Here is a 20,340-nt window from a genome sequence, read left to right as displayed (position 1 = left end):
CATTATTCATTTTTTTAAGTTGTAGTAAAATATATGTAACATAAAATTTGCCATTTTAACTGTTTTTAAGTGATTGATTCAGTGGCATTAATTTCATCACAGTGTTGTGCAACCGTCACTACTAATTTCCAAAACTTTTTTGATCACTCTATACAGAAACACTGGACCGATCAATAACACTCCATTCTCCCTTCTCCTCAGCCCTTGGTAACCTCTAATCTACCTTCTGTCTCTATAAATTTGCCTATTCTAGATATTTCATGCAAGTGGAATAATAGAATATTTGTCATGTTGTGTCTGGCTTATTTCACTTAGCATAATGTTTTCAGGGTTCATCCATGTTGTAGCATGTGTTAGAACTTCATTCCTTTTTGTGGCTGAATAATATTCCATTATATGTTTGTACCACATTTTGATTCCCCATTCATCTGATGATGGACACTTGGATTGTGTCCACATTTTGGCCATTGTGAATAAGGCTGCACTGAACACTCTACAAGTATCTCTTCAGGTCCCGGCTTTCAGTTCCTTTGGGTGCATACCTAAGAGTGGAATTGTTGGGTCATACAGTAATTCTGTGTTTATCATTTCGAGGAACTTGGGTTTACTTTTGAGAAGTTGAAGCCATTAATGTCTAGTGGCTATTCTAGATACGAACAGAATGAAAACTGTTAAGCAGCTTCTGTTTACAGCTTTTTTTATCCCTCATATCTCTGCTATTTTAATAAACAGTGTAAAGTTACCACTATTTTATTCTTTTTACTTTATATACTTAGTAATTTGTATATGTGAGCAGTATTTTTCTCCATTTCATAGTAAGGTCTTATTTGTTATACTCTAGAACAGTAGAACATAATGTGAACCACGTGTATAATTTAAATTCTTCTAGTAGTCATATTAGAAAGGTCATAGAAACAGGTGAAATTATTCTGCTATAGTATTTTATTTAACTGGCTAAATCAAAAATATTACATTTTAACATGTAATCGATATAGACAATGATGAGATATTTTCCTTTTTTTTGATACTAAGTCTTTGAAATCTGTTGTATATTTTACACTTAGAGCACATCTCAATTTGGACTAGCCACTTTTTTTTTTTTTTTTTTTTAATTTTTGGCCACACCGCACGGCATGTGGGATCTTAGTTCCCCGACCACGGATTGAACCCGCGCTCCCTGCATTGAAAGGGCGGAATCTTAACCACTGGACCACCAGGGAAGTCCCTGGAGTAGCCACATTTCAGATGCTCTGTAGCTACATGTGGCTTTTGGCCTTGGACAGTGAAGCTCTAAATCAAAAGCTTAATTCATAAGAGGTGGGAAAAATAGCTTAAAGCTAAACAGGGAAATAAGCATAGTTCATTATAAAATATTATCATATTATTGTAATGAAAAGTAATCTTCCAGCTTTATGCTTAACTCTCCATCCTCTAAACCAAAATAAAACTAATTCTATACCTTTTAAATTTTTTTCTTGGCTATTCCTTTGCATTTATTCTTCAAAATAACTGATTATTTTTTCTTTACAAAAAATTTTTTTAAATTTTTGTTGGAACTGCGTTGAATTTACATTTTAATTGCAGACTGTTTGGCACTCTTAAAATATTACCTTTCTATGTAGAAATATGGTATGCCTTTCCATTTACTCAAGCCTTATACTCTACCTTAGTAAGGTTTTATCACTTTCTTTAAAACTATATATTTTTGTGCTACTACCACGAAATTTTTCATTACATTTTCTGATTGGTTACTTTTGTAAGCCATCAACTTTTGTGTATTTATTGTATAACCAGCCACTTACCAAACCCTTATTTAGAGCCGCATTAGCTCTAATAGTTCTTCAGTGTGAGATGATATACTTTTTAACCTGTTTGCTGGACTGTTCATAGTCAAAACACACACACACGGGTGGCACACACACTCACACACAGCACTTGTGTGTCAGATGTACTGCACAAGCAGGGTCCGTTACTTTATAATTTTCATGATTTATATGAAATGGAAATATATGAAATATATGAAATGAAGCAAATCCTTCATTTGCTCCATCTCCAGTGATAGAGACCGGTTCAGATGGCTAACAGGCATGATGACTAAAGCAGTTCTGTTCCAGTCCCCTCACATTAACTCCTTAATAATCCAGAGGCTGTTAGACAAAGAAGTAGTGCTGTGCAGAAAAGGCAGAGAAGGAGAGAAAATTCTACCCAGTAGAGGGCGTGCTTGCTACATAGACTCAATTATATTAGAACTTTATTCTTTCAAAAGGGGACATATTTTTTAATTCATGAATTTTGAAATATTCTTGTTAAACCATGTCTCCTTATATTCATTTGGACATCATATTAATTCTGTTTTTTTTTTTTTGTTTTTTTTTATTTTATTTTTTTTTGGCACACCGGGCTTAGTTGCTCCGCAGCATGTGGGATCTTCCTGGAGCTAGGATCGAACCCATGACCTCTGCATTGGCAGGCGGATTCTTAACCACTGCGCCACCTAGGAAGCCCCTTAATTCTGCTTTTTATGAAAGAGTGCAAGAATACTCTTAGCAGAAGGAGAAGGGGTCAGTGAGGATACTTATAGTTTCCCCTTACTCTCTAAAAGAAATGAGATTATTTCATGCTCTTAAACGTATGTCTGTCAGTTTCCTGAGCTGTGAAAGAAGAGGGGGTGGTGGGAGGAGTAATTGAATAAAGTAAACCACGGTCTTTCCACTCAGGAGTTCCTGTGTTAAAATATTATTTTTAAAGTAAAAATAATGCATGTATAAATTTATAAAATTCAAACCATTCTTAAAAACATTAAATAAAAAATAAGTCCTTTCTCCCTCTTCTGTTCTTTGTCTGCTAGTTTAGGAAGGTAATTTTAGATAGAATGTGAAAACTATGAGAGAGTGATATGTTGTCACAAAGATGAAGATTTATAGCAGATCTCATGTCTAGTGTGAGTATTAACTGTGGATTAGTCAGTACCTTTGTTGCAAGGTCTTGAAATAATTTACAGTTCACTCACTCTGGTTTTCCTCCTCTGGTTATTGTTTGTAATCTCCTTCAGTAGAAGAAAGAAAGCTAATGATAACTAAATACGACTCTGGCTGTAGAAAAATATGCAGAACAGTCCTGATTGTCCCAGACTGTAGGGCATTTGTTACTCTTTAATGTCCTTCAGGGTCTTCGCTTTTTCACTTTAGAAACGATAAAGCAACTCTCCTCTGCTGACAACCGCAGAAATCATTAACTCACTATTTGTCTATTCATTCATTTTAACCTTTCTACCTCAGAAGACTGGATTTGGGCTGGATTAATTATCTTTCCAAAAAGAATGATACTTGCTGGATAGAAAAGAGATATGTGGACAAACTATGTTGAGATTCATTATTAGAATCTGATTTGAGTAGCAGTCCTAAGATTTTGTAAACCATAAATTGGAACATAAGTAACAATTCTTACATTTTTTTCAATCCATTAAACAGATACTTGTTTAATGTCTGCTATGAGCTATGTAAGAAACTGGAATAGATATAAAAGAAAAATATAAAATACTGCCCTGTCGTGTAATATATAACTTAGCTAGGAAGATAGTACTAGAGTGTGTCAAACAACTAGAAAATAAAGCAGTATTAAGGATAACAATTAATATTTAGGAAGTCTTTACTGTATGCCAGGCACTGTTCTGAGAATTTTCTATGTGTTATCTCACTCACTCAACTGCTCTTTAAGTTTTATTTCATTGTTAATATCTCTATTAAGTCATTTGACCAAGGTCACATAATCAATGGCAAAGCCAAGGTTTAAATCCAGGTCTTTCTGACTAAATAACACATTTTTTTATCACTCAATTACAAGTATTATAATATTTTGACCTATCATTTTTTAAGTTTTACTCAGGCGTTCTAAATTGATGACTAGATTGAACTGTATATACTTTGATTTTAGGGTTTATACTGTAATCCTTCATTTTTTTTTTCAACAAACTTTTTTTTAATAATTTTATTTATTTATTAGCTGCATTGGGTCTTCGTTGCTGCGTGCAGGCTTTCTTTAGCTGCAGTGAGCGGGGTTACTCTTCGTTGCAGTGCACAGGCTTCTCATTGCAGTGGCTTCTCTTGTTGCAGATCACGGGCTCTAGGCTTGCGGGCGTCAGTAGTTGTGGCACGTAGACTCAATAGTTGTGGCTCGCGGGCTCTAGAGCGCAGGCTCAGTAGTTGTGATGCACAGGCTTAGTTGCCCCATGGCATGTGGGATCTTCCTGGCCCAGGGATCGAACTCGAGGCCACTGCACCACCAGGGGAGTCCTAATCCTTCATATTTTGATATTGTTTCTACACGTAAGAGCTATTTGTATCTGAAATCATTCCTTTAGCTTTTTCTTAGCTCGTTATGTTCAAAGGCAACAGATGCATGACATAGTGTGTGTGATTTGGATAGCTAAACCAAATCATTGCTCTCCTATTTCCCCAAGTTTCTGCATGTAAACTTGATAAGTGACACATCAGCCCTAGAGAATGGGTTTACTTTTTGCCTTAATGTTAAATTATTTCAAAATTGAGTTTGATCACATTACTTTATATGTTTTATATCTGGTAAATAAGCATCGCAATTTTCTTAAAGTTTATAAAAGAAAAAATATATAAAACCAAATGAATAAATTTAGGGAATTAGCAGTTTATCTAAAAAACACTGAGACTTCTACGCAAAAAAGCAAAATTAGTAGGTAATTGCAATTATTAAGTTTTCTGTCCTGTCCACTCCACAGTGCACAGCTCAATGGGTAGTTAATAATATAATCAGATAAAACAGTGAACGCTGCTCTACTCAGTAAAATACATCGATGTTATGATACACAGGAAGTTTCTTAGTTATAAACTGCAGGTAGAGAAGATGTACTCTTGGTAGGTCTTGGCATCTAAATTGCACAGGTTCTCTGTCTACAAAGAGAGAAAGACAGCATGTTATGACGGAAAGACCGTGGACTTTACAGTTGGGTGGAACCACATATAAGTCCTGACTCTGAGCTCAGCAGAGACCCATTACTCTAGTTGGGTAAGACTTCTCTGAGGAGTTGACTCTTTTCTAGCTTTTGTAGGCTGAGAACCGAGGAAAGGCATTTTGTGCGTGAAGATGAGCTGGCAGGCCGAGTCTCCTGGGCGGGTCCGGCTGCTTCTTCCTGTGTCCTGCGCCTCTGCCGTTCATCCCCAAGCTCCTTTCATCCTACAACCCCTGCTCTTCTTTCCTCGACAGCTCTTCCCTGAATATTTTGGCTTGTTCTCCCGCCCGCTGTCCCTTCTCTAGACTCACTCAGGAACACTGATAATGGAGCCTCAGAATAGCAGGGCGGGAAGGGGCTGATGACATTTGAGAACAAGTTCTGGAGATGGTTGGTGGTGCTGAATGTGCTGAACGCTGCTGAGCTGTAGGTTTAAAAACGGCTAGAATGGCCAACTTTATGTGGATTTTACCAAAATACAAAGAAAAAACTAAGTTGAAGAAGAAAAAAAGATTGTGCAGAGAAAACTTGTCCTGTGACTGAACTCATGAGGCTGACTTTATAATGTGAATCTTAGTGCAGAACAGCATTCTCCTCTCAAATAAAGATCAAGTTGCTACAGAGAAAGTTTAAGTCAATAAGGAAAATAATAAAACACAACCATGGATCAATTTCCCAATCCATTTGGTCTAGGTAAGCTTTCCTTTCTCACCAAAGCCTGTGAAAATGAAACAAAAGAAACTTTCACCTTCTGATTTGGGAAGAAAGTATTATGAGTACAATTAGGGATATTATACATTAGCCTCTGTTACTGAATAGTATTAATGCAAACACCATGTTATTAGATACTATGTTGCCTTGGCTAGTTGGTTTATACATCCTTTGAAAATTTTTATGTTCTATAGTAGTTGATTTTCAAACTTCTTAAGAGCAAAAACTTTTTTTTTCCAAACTAAATTTTATGCAGACTCTTCAGTGTATAAATCAGACAATACAGAAAGCACAGTTGGACCAATAGAAATTTGGAGTGGGCGACCTGAGAGGCTGGCCCACTTGGCCTTTCCTCCATGTTCTAGAAGCCTTTGAGGTACCACTGTAAAGTAAACAGGTTGACAGTCACTGCTCTGTAAGCATATGTAGAACTTATAGTAGCTTAGATGTGTTCACGGTCATTTCTAGGGTTGAACACTGGGCTCTTAGCATTTTCACTCTCATTATGTCATTTCTATGAGAAAATCAGGTTTAGTGTATTTCAGCTTACAGCACCTATTCTAAGACTGTAACCTGACAAAGAAGAGAGTGGTGCCTACAGTTGGTTCTTAAAATCATGGTGGTTTGGGGAATTTCCTGGCTGTCCAGTGGTTAGGACTCCATGCTTCCACTGCAGGTGGCACGGGTTCCATCCCTGGTTGGGGAATTAAGATCCTGCATGCCAAGCAGTGAGGCCAAAAAAACAAAAACAGACAAAAAAATTATGGTGGCTTTGAGTAGCTATAGGATAGGTGAAAACCGTTAGATTTTTTCGAATACGTTATTTGAAATATTTTTTCACAGTGACTTGAAGTCTCTTCTACTTTATTTTGTGAATTTCAGGTTCTAGAAAGTATTTGCCTTTTTAAAAACTGTTGATATTTATCTAATGTTGACTTTTAAATTGATTGTCTTTAAATGAAGGCTTTATTGAAAAGGCTTGAAGCTGTGAAACCAACAGTTGGTATGAAACGTTCAGAACAGCTGATGGACTACCACCGCAACATGGGCTATCTCAGCTCATCCCCGACCTCGAGACGAGTGAGGTCCACTCTTGGCCAGTACAGCCCGTTACGTAAGCACACTCACAATTATCTTCTCCTCGTTTGTATCTTTTGTCCTTTTAAAACTGTTTAACTTAGCTTCTTATGATAGAGTTTTAAAATGCTGACTTGTGGCACGAATCTATTGTTTTTCACTGGCATACTTTATTTGTGTTAGTTCCGTTAATTCAGGTTTCATTTACAGTGTATAATGGCAGCATAGGAAGGAAAGCAGGAGATAAAGCAAGTGAAAATATCAGTTGTCTCTTAGGTAATGGAGGAGAGACTTTTACTTTCAATATGTTTATTAAAGGAAGAAGTGAACAGATATGCTGTTTAAAAGTTGCTGAAACATTCTTTTTTTTTTTTTTTTTGGCACACGGGCTTAGTTGCTCCGTGGCATGTGGGATCTTCCTGGAGCTGGGATGGAACCCGTGACCTCTGCATTGTCAGGTGGATTCTTAACCACTGCGCCACCTAGGAAGCCCAGAAACATTCTTTTTAGCCAGTTAAGAATTTTTAGTAGTATCTTCCAACCCTAATATGTGCTTTTTCTTCCTCACTGGTAACTAAAACAAGAATTAGCAATCTGTAGTTGTCAGATTAATCCCTCTTAATGCTCAATATATGATCTGTTACACTTGGCCGGCAGTGTGTCCTACAGAACGCAGGTGGGAGTGACCACTGAGTGCTAGGGTGTGCTACTTACAGAAAGGCCAGAGCTTTTTCCATGCAGAAGTCTGTGCTCCACTTCATGTCTGTGTTCTAAACCATGAAGTCTTTAGAAGCTAATCCTAAAAGAAAGGTGGAACCACTTGTAATCTTAAACACTCAGATGACTAGTAATTCTGTCCATTTATCCTCCAAATATCACTTCCTTGGTAGAGTCAGTGACTAAGATAGGGTCTTATTCCAGTAACTCACACTTAGTATTATGACTTGAATGCAGTAAAATATGAGGGTGAGTCAAAAATTATCCGCACTTTGGTTATATTAAAACTGTAAATTCTGTAGCCAGGGTGTGGATAATTTTTGACTCACCCTCGTATTTGTTGAATAAATGTATAAATGCTTATACAAAGAGTTTTTTCTCCCACTTGAATCCTTTGAGGAGATTTTTTTAAATTAATTAATTAATTTTTAAGCTCTTTATTGGAATATAATTGCTTTACGCTCTTGTACCAGCTTTTGAAGTACACCAAAGTGAATCAGCTGTATTTATACATATATCCCCATATCCCCTCCCTCCCACGACTCCCTCCTGCTCTCCCCTGTCCTGGCCCTCTAAGGCATCACCCATCATCAAGTTGAACTCCCTTTGTTATACAGCAACTTCCCACTAGCTATCTCTTTTACAGTCCGTAGTGTATATATGTCTATGCTACTCTCTCACTTCGTCCCAGCTTCCCCTTTGCCCCCCGCCCCCCACAACCCCGTGACCTCCAGTCCATTCTCTGCATCTGCATCCTTATTCTTGCCCTGTCACTGGGTTCATCAGGACCTTTTTTTTTAAGATTCCTTAAATTTAAGATTTTTTTATATGAGTTATTAGCATACAGTATTTGTTTTTCTCTTTCTGGCTCACTTCAGTCTGTATGACAGACTCTAGGTCTATCCATCTCATGACATATAGCTCCATTTCATTCCTTTTTATGGCTGAGTAATATTCCATTGTATATATGTGCCACATCTTCTTTATCCATTCATCTGTTGATGGGCATTTAGGTTGCTTCCATGTCCTGGCTATGTAAATAGCGCTGCAATGAACATTATGGTACATGTTTCTTTTTGGATTATGGTTTTCTCTGGGTATATGCCCAGGAGTGGGATTACTGGATCATATGGTATTTCTCTTTTTAGTTTTTTAAGGAACCTCCAAACTGTTTTCCATAGTGGCTGTACCAACTTACATTCCCACCAACAGTGCAGGAGAGTTCCCTTTTCCTTTGAGGAGATTTTAAAAACATTTATTCCCACCCCAAATCTATTAAATCAAAATGCCCTAGTATATAGAGTTTGGGCATGTTTATTATTATATATTAAGTTCCATGGGGAATTCAGAAGTACATTCCTGGTTGAGAATCAAATCATACTATTAAAAACACATGTGAGATAGGGAAGAAAATTTAATCTGGGCTTCAAATTAGGAGAGGAAGTTTATCAAATGATGATTTATGTATTTAGTTTAAATAATTCAAATAATTTCTTGTTCTTTGTATATTTTCAGGAGGGGCTTCCAGGACATCCAGTGCTACCAGTGGTCTCAGTTGTAAGAGTGAGCGATCAGCTTTTGACACATCCAGTGGCCTGTTGTTAAGACCTAAGCCCCCTAAAGTCCGTACAGCTTGGTTATAAAAACTCTTTTTACTTTAAACATTATTCATCCATTGCTCTTGTATAATATTATCATTCTCTATGTAAACATCTAAATACTGTTTTAAGCAATTTAAGGTGTGCAACAGTGACTTGTAATTTATTGTAATTCAACGCAAAATTGTTTTCAAAAAGACAGTTTAATATAAAATCAGTGTTTCCTGTGAGGAGGTGTTTATCTGAGACATGTATGTATTTCATAGAGAAATGGTAGTATGCCTGTGTATTTTCTCAACATAGAAATTGGTTCAGCTGTCAGACTGATAAAACAGTTGTGATAGCGTCTCTAAATGTTGGACCCAAGATGTTAGCTATATAGTTCTTGTTTGATGTGTTCTTTTTTTTCATTTCTTCTAAGCTTTATACCATGAGCGTAGCTCCTGACTGACTTTGCTTTCTGTTTGCTTCAGAACTTGGGCGATGTGACTTATAACTTGATTGCAAGATAGTTATTATGAAACAAATCTTGAAATTTGTTTTCATTGGTGGAGCTGATTTCAATTTGATGAGCAGATTGAGAGACGCTTGAACGGGGGCAATCCTTGTGATTCACCAGAGGTACCTACTACTGAGTTAGGTACCTCTGGCACTGAGTTAGATTGAAAACATTTTATCAACGTTTCCAAACCACTTCAAACTCAACTTAGAAGCTCCTCTTTCGTGTTTTTATACATTCAGGGAAATTAGGTTTCTTTAGAGCTACTGCATTGTGAATAGTTTGTTCCAGGACCAGATCATCATAAGCAAAAGCAAGTATTTGTTGAATCAGCAAAATAGCACCACCAGTTTGAAGAGCCAAGAAGCAGATCCTGAGTTATGTCAGGACAGTGTTTTAAGTGATGCTGTTAATGAGCTGTGTAATATTTAGTGTTTATTGTTTTAAGTGAAAAGAAAAGTGAGAGAGAAGTGCATTGTTTTTCGCAGCTTTAGAAAGTCCAGCTAGTGTTTTTAAAAGCTGAAAAAGAACACTAAAAATTTGAATGATAAAAGGAAAAAAAAATCACATATTTGTTGAGGCTGCTTTAAATGTCAGCTAATTTTCTTGCTTTGTTTTGGTTTGGGCTTTTGTGTTGAATCCCGGAAGTGTCATTTTTGCCAGTCCCACTTTTAAAGTCCTAGTGATTTTAATGGAATTAGTAATGGCGAGTAGGGTGTAATATAGTTGACTTTTAAAATTAGAATATTTTTCTGTCAATCTATAGGCTCTTATATTATACAACAGAGCATATCTCAGTCATGTTGCTTCTGCTGTCCTAGTTGTCACTCTTCATTACTGGCCTTTTCTGTATACTTTACAATGTATTGGAAAGTTTCTATATTAAATGCCAAATCTTTCTCTTTTTTAGTGTGAATTTTTGATCTGTAACCACAGTAAGATTTTTTTTTTGTTTTTCTGGGTTAACCCAAGCTCTGTAGCATGTGTACCAAACTTACTTTTCTTACTACCTTTGGCAATAAGCCAAACTGCATTTTACTAAGTATCAATCCAGAATTTCTTGGTCTTAGTTTGTATTGATAGATTTTGTTTAGGATAGGGCATGTGAAGCATGGGAAGAATGGGGTTAAAAAATTCATGTGAACCCAACCTGTGAGATTTTTCTGCTGGTTTCTTTGAGCTATAATGCCTGTTTATTGTTATTTGATATTCTGTTCTGGTGAACAGGTTGTTACATCACTTAGTGCTCTGCTTTATGTATAGACTTCAGCTGTACTAAACCAAGGTTTGGTTTTGTTTTTTAACTTTTTGCACTTTTAATGTTTGTATAACAGCCTGTCTTTAAGGGGTAATAAGATAATGCTTAATTTAAAATTCAGCATTTGAATCTCTTCCCAATAGTGAGTTAGCCAGTTTTTTTAAATTGATTAAGTTATTAGGGGAAAAATATGAAACCTTTTATGTAATAGCCTTAGTCTTTGAATACATTTTATATGGTCTTTACTGCCATATGTCAGGATACAGTTATAATTTTATAGATAAAGCTGTACTTTCATTTTTCATCTTTAAAAAATTTTTTTCTTTGTATTTTGATTTTAGATACTAATATAATGCTTTTACTTTTTACTAGTTTCACAGGGAAGGTTCATCTAAGTATTGCTGATAACAGGGATTCAACTTGAAGTGAAAGTCAGGAAGAACAACAATATTCATCTTTTCAAAGTGGAATTTACATTTCTGTTGTCATGATGAGTTGTATTATATGATATTATATATAAATAGAGGGATAGGAGTTGGAAGATGTGATATTCTCTGATATAAGTCAAGGTACTTTTAAGTTGTTATGGCTTAAGGGGTATTTTTATGAAGGAATCATAAGGTTACTATTTTCATTTTCAAGAACGTTTAAAAAAAGTGAAGGATCCTCTAGCGCTACTTTATATTTGGTTCACTTGTACCTAAGATATATATTTTGAAGATTTACATGTGCAACTAGAAATTGTACTAATCCAAGTCTACAGTTACTAGACAAGGTTCTTATTGAGTTATTTTCATATGTCAAATGTTAAACTGATGTTGCATCCTTTTTAATAAGATTCTATGAAGGATTTTGAATTATTAAAGTTAATTCCTAAGGGATAGTAATTATCTCATACTTCCCCTACTTCCTTTTTTCAGTCTCCATAAAAAGATGCTTTCTTAGCTCCTACTCCAAATAAAATTTTTGTTTGCGTGTAAATGTAGTGTAATGCAGTTATTTTCAGCCTGTTAACCCAAATGTCCGAAATAGATATCTAGATAACTTTAAAAAGAGGTCATTGGGATGGATATGATTGTGTACGTCTCATCTTCAAATTCAAATACTGCACACTATGAAAAGTATTATGACCAGTAGAAAGTTGGGAACACAAGTTTGTTATTCAATTTTAATAATTAAATTCATAAAATGTTTAATATCTTAAATGCCAAAGTCTTAACCTATAAATGATTGTAAACCGTCCTAGAAAATGTGCTTAATGCTCGTGTATAATTTATTTCTATGAATAAAGACAGTAAGAAACTTAGAAATCCACATCCTTTTTTAAATTTTCCAGTCCACTGTAATGTGTTTTGGGCATGAAGAACTAGCTTGGCAGAGTGAAGAAAGAATGAAGTATAACTGAGTTTTGATCCTATGTCTGTCTCTCAAATGCATCGTCTTGTTCCCACTTTAAAAATTAGAATAACTTTTATGTACCTTACATGACAAAGAATTAGGGAGAATGAAATTGGAAAGAGGATGTTAGTTATTTATGTCTTTGAAAGTATGCTGTTTGTGTGGGAAAGTGTTTTCTTACATTTACAGTCTTGGTCATCAGCTCTTTAAACCACATCATCTAATTTGTCCTGTAAAATTGTTATGATGCTACAACGGACACTTTTATAGCTTGAAGGAGTTTTTTTTTAAAGTTCACATCAACATTTCATATGTATTATGTGTATTATGAGGGATAGGAAATACTCTTTTTAAAACTTGCTGCTAAAACATTAGAAATATTTTTGACAAGGGTTAAATAGCAACCATGGCATTGGAGTAAGTCACTTGAGTAATTCCTGCTGTAGTATATTTGAGCTCTCAACTAGGAAAGTTAAAGGATGCTTATAGTAAATAAGATTACATTATAGCAGAAAATTTTATTTGGTTTTAAAATTCTGGTGACTGTTTTTTAATCCACTTAGAGATATTTCTGGAGCCACCGTAATATAATCTTAATGTTCTATGTCTCTGTTTCAGAATTCAGTTTGTAGGTTCAGGTAAATTGCACTGTTTGTTCTAGATGATATTTTTAAGGTTTTACTGCTTTACAAAGTAAAACTTACAAAGTAACGTGTCATTATTTTACTATAATTTAATGAGACATGGGGTTTTTTCCTACGAACCTAATTTTGTATCCACTATTATAGTAAAAGAATTTTGCTAGTCACCAAAAAAATGATAAAAAACTATGGTTTAAAATTCTTAGAATATGTATATTACAAAGATAGTTTCACCAAAAATCACAGATCACATTTATTTCATATATTCATAGGGATTATAGGTGATCTCCAAGTATTGAGTATGCTTTGGTTTTGTTATTTCATTCTGAGAATCTTTATATTTCATGAAGAAAATATCCAGAATTTTCTTTGGTTAGGTATACAAACTAGAAAAACCTTATTCTACCATTAATTTGAGAAAATTTCCTTTTGAATTATATTCTGGGGAATGTGAGAGGAATGTGGTCTTTTAAGGGAATATCTACAAGAAAATGTCATTCCAGAGATTTTGTTGATAACTGTTGAAGTATTACAGAAATGCAGAAAGGGGCACAAAAAAACATACAACTCATCCCAAAGCAAACACCTGGGTCACCACTAACCAGATCAAGAGTTAGAATATTGGCAAGAACTCACAAGATCTGCCCCTCCCCCCCCCCCTTTTTCCCCCACAAATGAGATTTTTGGCTTGTCACCATTCAGAGTCTGAATTTTCAGCAGATTCTTGGACAGGTGGTTCATCTCCAGCAGCTCTTTCACCTCTCTCATCCCCACGCTTTTCCAGAACTGCCCCCTCTGCCTTGAAGCTCCCTGAGTTTTCCCAGTTCACACTTGGGCTTCTTCAGCATTTTTACTTTTCTAACAAGTGCTCATGGAGCAGATAAATAGGCCGGCAAGCCTCTTGTGTGTCTTGTCCAGTGCTGTCTGGAGCCAGTTTATTGACCACTCCTCTCGAGTCATTTGTCTGCCCCTCTCAGGTTGTGATTTCCACCAGCTTCTCCCGGATTGGGCAGGCCTGTTGGGGGCCAAACTCATGAGATCCCTTGGGGATCCCTCCCTATTAGGACCCTCTCTGCCTGCCAGAAGGTAACCACCGGCTTAAATTTTTTTTTTTAAGATTTATTTATTTACTTTTATTTATTTTTGGCTGCTTTGGGTCTTCATTGCTGCGCGCAGGCTTTTTCTAGTTGCGGCGAGCACGGGCTACTCTTTCTTGCAGAGCAGGGACCCCAGGTGCATGGGCTCAGTAGTTGTGGCTCACAGGCTCAGTAGTTGTGGCGCACGGGCTTAGTTGCTCCACAGCATGTGGGATCTTCCTGGTCTAGGGATTGAACCCGTGTCCCCTGCATTGGCAGGCCAATTCTTAACCCATGTGCCACCAGGGAAGTCCCCTTTGCCTAACTTTTAACACAGTTTTTGTGTGGTTTTGCCCGTTTTTGAATGTCATACAAATGGAATTGTATTCTTTTGTGTCTCCATACTTTTGCTGAATGTACTTATGTTTGTGAGATTCTTCCACGTGGTCACCTGTGGCTGCAGTTCGTTGGTGCTCATTCCTGCGTAGTAGGATCCTACACTAGAATAGTGTATGGCTGTGCCACAGTCCACTTATCCAGTCTGTGGCTGATGGACATTTGAAGTGGCTTCCAGGTTTTGACTATTACAAATAATGCCAACATGAAGATTTTTGTAGATATGTCTTGGTGACCTGTACGTGCGTTTTGGTTGGGCCTGTGCTTAGGAGTGGAGTTGCTGGGCAGAGTCTACATATTCAGTAGACGGTGCCAGCGTTTTCCAGAGTGAGTGTACCAGTTTACTCTCTTGCAGAAGTGTATTAGTTCCTGTTGCTCCATATCCTCGCTCGTATTTACTGTCAGTCATATTTAAAATTTAACCATTTGGGTTGGTATGTAATGGTATCTCGTGATCTTTTTTTTTTTTTTTTTAATTTTTGGCTGCACCCTGTGGCATGTGAAATCTTAGTTCCCCAACCAGAGATTGAACCCACACCCCCTATATTAAAAGGCGGAGTCTTAACCACTGGACTGCCAGGAAAGTCCCTATCTTGTGATTTTTAAGTGCAATACTCTGGCTAATAAGATCGAACATTGGCCACTGGGATATCTTTTGTTGGTTGGATGTCTTTTTCTTGTTGACTTATAGGAGCAGTGATGTGTTCTGATATGATCAGTCCCAGTGCAGTCATGTTACAAAAATGTTCTCCCAGTCTGGCTTGCCTTTTCACTGTAAATGGTGTCTCTGAACAGAAATTCTTAATATTACTTTAGTCCTGTTTGCCAGTTCTAATCCTTACAGGATTAGAACTTTTTAAAATGTTGAATTTTATAAGTTTTCATTTACCCGAGGACATGAAAAAACGCTGCTCCGTTACCTTCTAGAAGTTTAGCCTTTCACACTTAGCTATGCAGTTCACATGGCATTGCTGGTTGTCTCGTTTTCACTAATTCTCTTACCTTGGTTATTTACTTCTAATTATTTACTTACTTTTTTGGGTTTAATTTGCTGTTAGTTTTTAGCTTCTTGGAATGGACGTATAGTTCACTGATTTTCAGCCCTTCTTTTCCAATAGATGCATCAGAGGCTATAAATTTCTTTCTAGCATAGCTTTAGCTATTTCCCACAACTTTTGATAACATGGTATTTTTATTTTCATCAGGTTTAAAATATTTTTGAGTTTCCCTTCTGATTTCCACACCATGGCTGCTTAGAATATATTTTTATAGGATGTTTTAAAGTTATATTTGCGGTTTGGATTTTGTTTATGTGAAAAATTGTAGGAAAAACTTGAAGCTCTAGATCAGAGTTACAGCCCATTGGCTAAATTCAGCAGCCCAGAGCCTGTTTTTTGTGGCTTTTACCTTTCTAAATGCTTTTTTAAAAGAAAAAAAAAATATTTTGTGACATGAATATTCTATGAAATTCACATTTCAGTGCCTGTACATAAAGTTTTATGGACCAGCCACGCTGGGTTCATTTGTCTTGTCCAGGGCTGCTTTTGCAATAGGGCAGAGCTGTGTTGTGTCAAAGACCATCTGGCCAGCACAGCCTGAAATATTTACTACCTTGTCCTTCAGAGAAAAAGTTTATTGACCCTTGCTCTGGATGATATTTTCTTCCAGATGAGATTGACTTTTGCTTCTGACAGGCATCAGGAGTGCCTGCAATCTCAAGTCACCCTAATCCAGCTAAAGGCGGAGACGGTGTGAAGGCTAGCATCAGGGACTGCAGGGGCCAGCCCATCCCCGGTTCCCTCTTCCTGCTGCAGGAGGGCTCCCAGGGCTCCCCTCCCTGGGCAGGCCCCGACTTCCCTCCCTAAGAGGCTCTTAGACTCGCTTTCAGATTCTCAGCCTTCCAGCCGCAGTACCACAATTTTCAGACACCTCCCACCTCCCGGGAAAATGGACCCCACACACCAGACTGTTTTCTCAGGATGTCTTCCCCCAAACCTTGGCCCCGATTCCCCATGCCCTGTTAGCTCCCCGGTGCCTTCAAGCAAATTTTTATTTTAGTTTGAACCCTTTTTCTAGTTGTTTTCAGAGGGAGCATTGGTTGGCATTACCTGGTCTGCCAGTATGGAAATCTTTTACAAATCATAAATACACTCTGCTTTGAGAGAGGATTCTTCAATCTTACAGTGAAACTGCCAAATGAGTTGTGTTGGTCAGGAGCCTGAAGGGGTCTGGGCACCTGCCAGATGAAGCAGCCCCATTTTCTCATCCTCTCTTAGTCCCCCAGGGTTGGGGATGGTGGTGGCCATGATCCTCGTTCATCTGGTCCCCTCCAGTGACTGAGTCCTGAGGGTAAGCCCAGCCTCCTCCCTCTTGCTCACTCTCTACCCCTTTTAAACCCACTGCAAGTCCCACATGTGGTCAGCCCTCACGTCTTCCTGCTGTTATCACTTTGATTCCAGGTAATCGTTTCTCACCTCCACTGCCGTCTCCTTGCCCCCAATCCCTTCTCCACGCCGCTGCCAAAGCGCTGAAGTGGAAACTTGATCACGTCACTTCCTTACTTTAAATGTTCAACCGCTCTCAAGAGACTGTTGTAGAAAATCGAAGTTCTTCAGGAAGGCTCACTGAGAGCTTCAGTATTTAGCCTCACTTCTCACACCCACAGACCCCTTTCAGAACTACTTTCAGGACATGTCACACCCGCTGTCCCATTAGCTGACTCTGCCATGTATTCCTTCCACTCTGTCTTTGCCTAATTAATGCCTATTCACTTCTAAAGCAGAACTCCCACATCACTCCCCTGGGGGAAGCCTTCCTTAAGCTCAGCCTCCACTAGACTATAAACTCCCTGAGGACAGACAACATGCTTTATTTGATTGTATGTTCTCCAACTCTAGCACAGTGTAGGTATTCACATGACGCAGTGAAAGGAATGATGGATAAACTAAAACAGTTCTGTCCACACTTACCATTCCCTTTAGTCTTACTTTTCTCTGTCCTCTTAGTCACTGGGCTTCAAATGAGCCCATCTTCCCAATTTGGGGGCAAAAATTCCCTTTGTCTAAGTGACCCTCTGGCCACTATCCTGTTTTTCTTTACTCTTGTACAAAATTGAGCATGCTGTGTGAGCATTCTTTGTACACACAGGTCCTTCCACCATGGCTGCCACCTGTCTCACCTGGTCCACTGGGTTCCAGAAGCCCAAGGGTGTGTACTCTGAATCCTCTGACAGCTCGCTGCAGGCCCGCCACATTCACCCAATAACCCATCACTTCGTTTTTATCTCCTACCACCCACCTGTTGTGGGACTTGTATTCTGTAAGTTACTGCAGTTACTTGTTTACATTCTTCTTCCCTCTGTTAAGACTCCTCCTCAGTGACAGGGACTGGGTCAGTCTGTCACTGACTGGCTTCAGTGCCCAACTTGTTGCTTTGGCCTGTGCTCAGCTGTGTGTGGGATGAATATGTCCTGTCCCCTTCTGCCCCCTCCCCCCCCCCCCCCTTAACCTCTTAGAAACGCTGCCTTACCTCATCAACACTACACTGAACCTGTTCAGGTCACTGATGGCTCCCTCCTTGCCAAAACCCAAGACCTTTCTCTCTACCTCCTCCTTTTCTGACCTCTCTGGGGCGTCTGCCATTATTGACCCTCTGAAATAATCCTCTACTTGCGTTGATGCCACGTGGATTACCTCAATTCTTTCTCTGGGTTTTGCCTCTGGTGACTTGGACTAGCACCTGTCTCTTTAGCCCCTAATGGTGACTCTTCTTTAAGCCCATCTCGGTCATCTTCTCTGTTGTTTTTATACTTACTCATTTTATTGATTCTTAAGGACTGTTTACCCAAAAAATGCTACATTTAAGACAGTTTCCAAATTCCTATCTCTAGTCTTCTTTCCTTTACTTCTACACAGTCCTTTGCTCTTAGGGTCCCTTTTAGATGTTTTTAGTTACTTCAGAATCATTGCATCCGAAACTGAAGTCACTGACTTTCCCAAGTGCTGCCTCCTAACTTCTGCTGCCATCAGAGTAATGTCATTTTTTCTCAAACATTAAGGCAAAAAAAAAAAGCTCAGTATTCTTGTTAACATTTTTCTTCAGTGTCTGAATGATGTCCTGTCCATTCTTCAAAATAGAAGACATCCCTCGTTTTCACTGCCATCACTCTAATCCACACCTTTATCACATCGTATTTGAATTACTATAGGCTTTTAGCTGGAAGAAGCTTAGGAAGCACTGACTTAAGATTATATATCATGTGGTTTGGTACTTAAGTCATATGGTCTCAAGTATTGACTTTAGTCTGTGTTTTATTCCCCAAATAAAGCAAAAGAAAACCCTTGAGAGCAGAGACCCCATCATGTTTTTGGATCTGCCACAGCATCCAGGCACATGTGAGACCACAGTGTCGCTCAGTGATCTTCGGTTCATCAATATTTGCAAGAAATTGCAAGTAGGGAAACTGAAATACAATAAAATGTTTAAAGATGCTCTAGTAAAGGGCTACCAGAATTAAAAATGAATAGGTGGAACACAGAAAAATTATATTCTACAAAATGTTTTATGTGAGACATAGGTAATCTTAATATATATACTGTACATTAACAATTATAATACAGTGGATTCTCATCATTTGTGGTAGTCATGTCCTGTAGTGCTACCAGGAACACTCAATTAGCAAATACTGAACCACTGCTTCTAAGGGAAGTACAGGTTAGGTTCCTCCGAGCCTCTGGTCACACTTTTGTCAACCAACCGATACACAACCTTGTTGTATGTGTTTGTGTTTAAACCACATTAAATATGGTTGATCCATTAACATTGAACTCATGGCCGACAGCACTCAGGCCTAAAGGAAGCTCATCTAACATACGTATCTCCTCCATAAGGCACATCACAGCCTTCCAGCATTTAGAAACCCTGGTCATCACTTCAGCACTACGATTTGGGCCATTTTAAACAATGAAATCAGCAACAGAAAACACAAAAAGGTGAAAAACATGGCACTGAACAGGTCATGAAAGGCCCCCTTTTCAGAGTGAGAGCACAGCAGAAACTAGAAGGCAGGTCATAGCCTAGTCTGACCTCAGCTGGGAAGGCAGGCAAGTTTTTCACTCCTCTGTGCGTGTCCACAAATGAACACACACGGGTCAGAAATACATTTTATTTTATTTTTTTTTGGGGGGGGGGGGGCACATGGGCTTAGTTGCTCTATGGCATGTGGGATCTTCCTGGAGCTGGGATCGAACCCGTGACCTCTGCATTGTCAGAAATACATTTTAGAGAGGAGCCTGAGGAGAACCCTAAAAGACAAGTGCCTGCACCCCAGGCTTCACCAGCAGGTATGGACTTGTTTCCTCCAGGTCACTCCCAACAAGCAAGGACCACATGAACTGTGTGTTCTGGACCAATACTGCTTACTTTCCAGTCTGAAAATGTAATTAGTTTCCTCTTGTTCACAGATTTATGAGAGTCAAATCCAAAACTAACTTTTCCTTTAGGCCTTGATAAATTGTTGCAGAAAAGAAGTGCTAGCAGATACTTTCTATACCCATGTACCTAAATCTAGTTATTTTCTTTCAAGGCCCATCTTCTACCATTACTCCCAATTCTCCTCCCAGCTTCTAGTCCTACTCAGCCAAGATTCATATATTAAATGTTACATTATTTAACAATGCCATTTCACTCCTCTCTCCTAACCTCACTTAAGCTTTTTTTAGAATGGGCTCCTGCCTTTTTGTATCTTCCACGGGACCTAACAGGCATTAAATACTAGCTGACTAACTGATGGTCAATGAATACTGTCCGCCTGTCAAAAATTCCAAGTATCACAGTTCTCTAAAGGCACTACTACAGAGCACTTCCCAATCATGCAGGGCTCTTGAAACTGTGATTTAAAGCTTTTAGTGGAACCTCAGAATTCCTGAAGACAGTATGAAAATGCATAAAACAAGGTGAGATCATGGAAGCTTCCACAATCTGTGT

General features: G+C 38.2%; 1 protein-coding gene across 3 annotated transcripts in view; it reads left to right on the top strand.

The window, feature by feature from the left end:
* CFAP97 (cilia and flagella associated protein 97) overlaps positions 1–12,158 on the top strand; it is a 35,198-nt gene extending 23,040 nt beyond the window's left edge. For all 3 annotated transcript variants that reach the window (XM_057697403.1, XM_057697401.1, XM_057697402.1), the window contains 2 exons: positions 6,659–6,809; positions 9,005–12,158. In XM_057697403.1, the coding sequence (XP_057553386.1) occupies positions 6,659–6,809; positions 9,005–9,132 (279 nt within the window). In that variant the 3' untranslated portion in view covers positions 9,133–12,158. The remainder of the gene's footprint in view (positions 1–6,658; positions 6,810–9,004) is intronic.
* The last annotated feature ends 8,182 nt before the right edge of the window (positions 12,159–20,340 follow it).

Source organism: Hippopotamus amphibius, chromosome 10 (genome assembly GCF_030028045.1).
Source record: "Hippopotamus amphibius kiboko isolate mHipAmp2 chromosome 10, mHipAmp2.hap2, whole genome shotgun sequence".
Lineage (NCBI taxonomy): Eukaryota > Metazoa > Chordata > Mammalia > Artiodactyla > Hippopotamidae > Hippopotamus > Hippopotamus amphibius.
The sequence above is the reverse complement of the archived record's forward strand: the minus strand, read 5'-3'. Positions and strand labels throughout refer to the sequence as shown.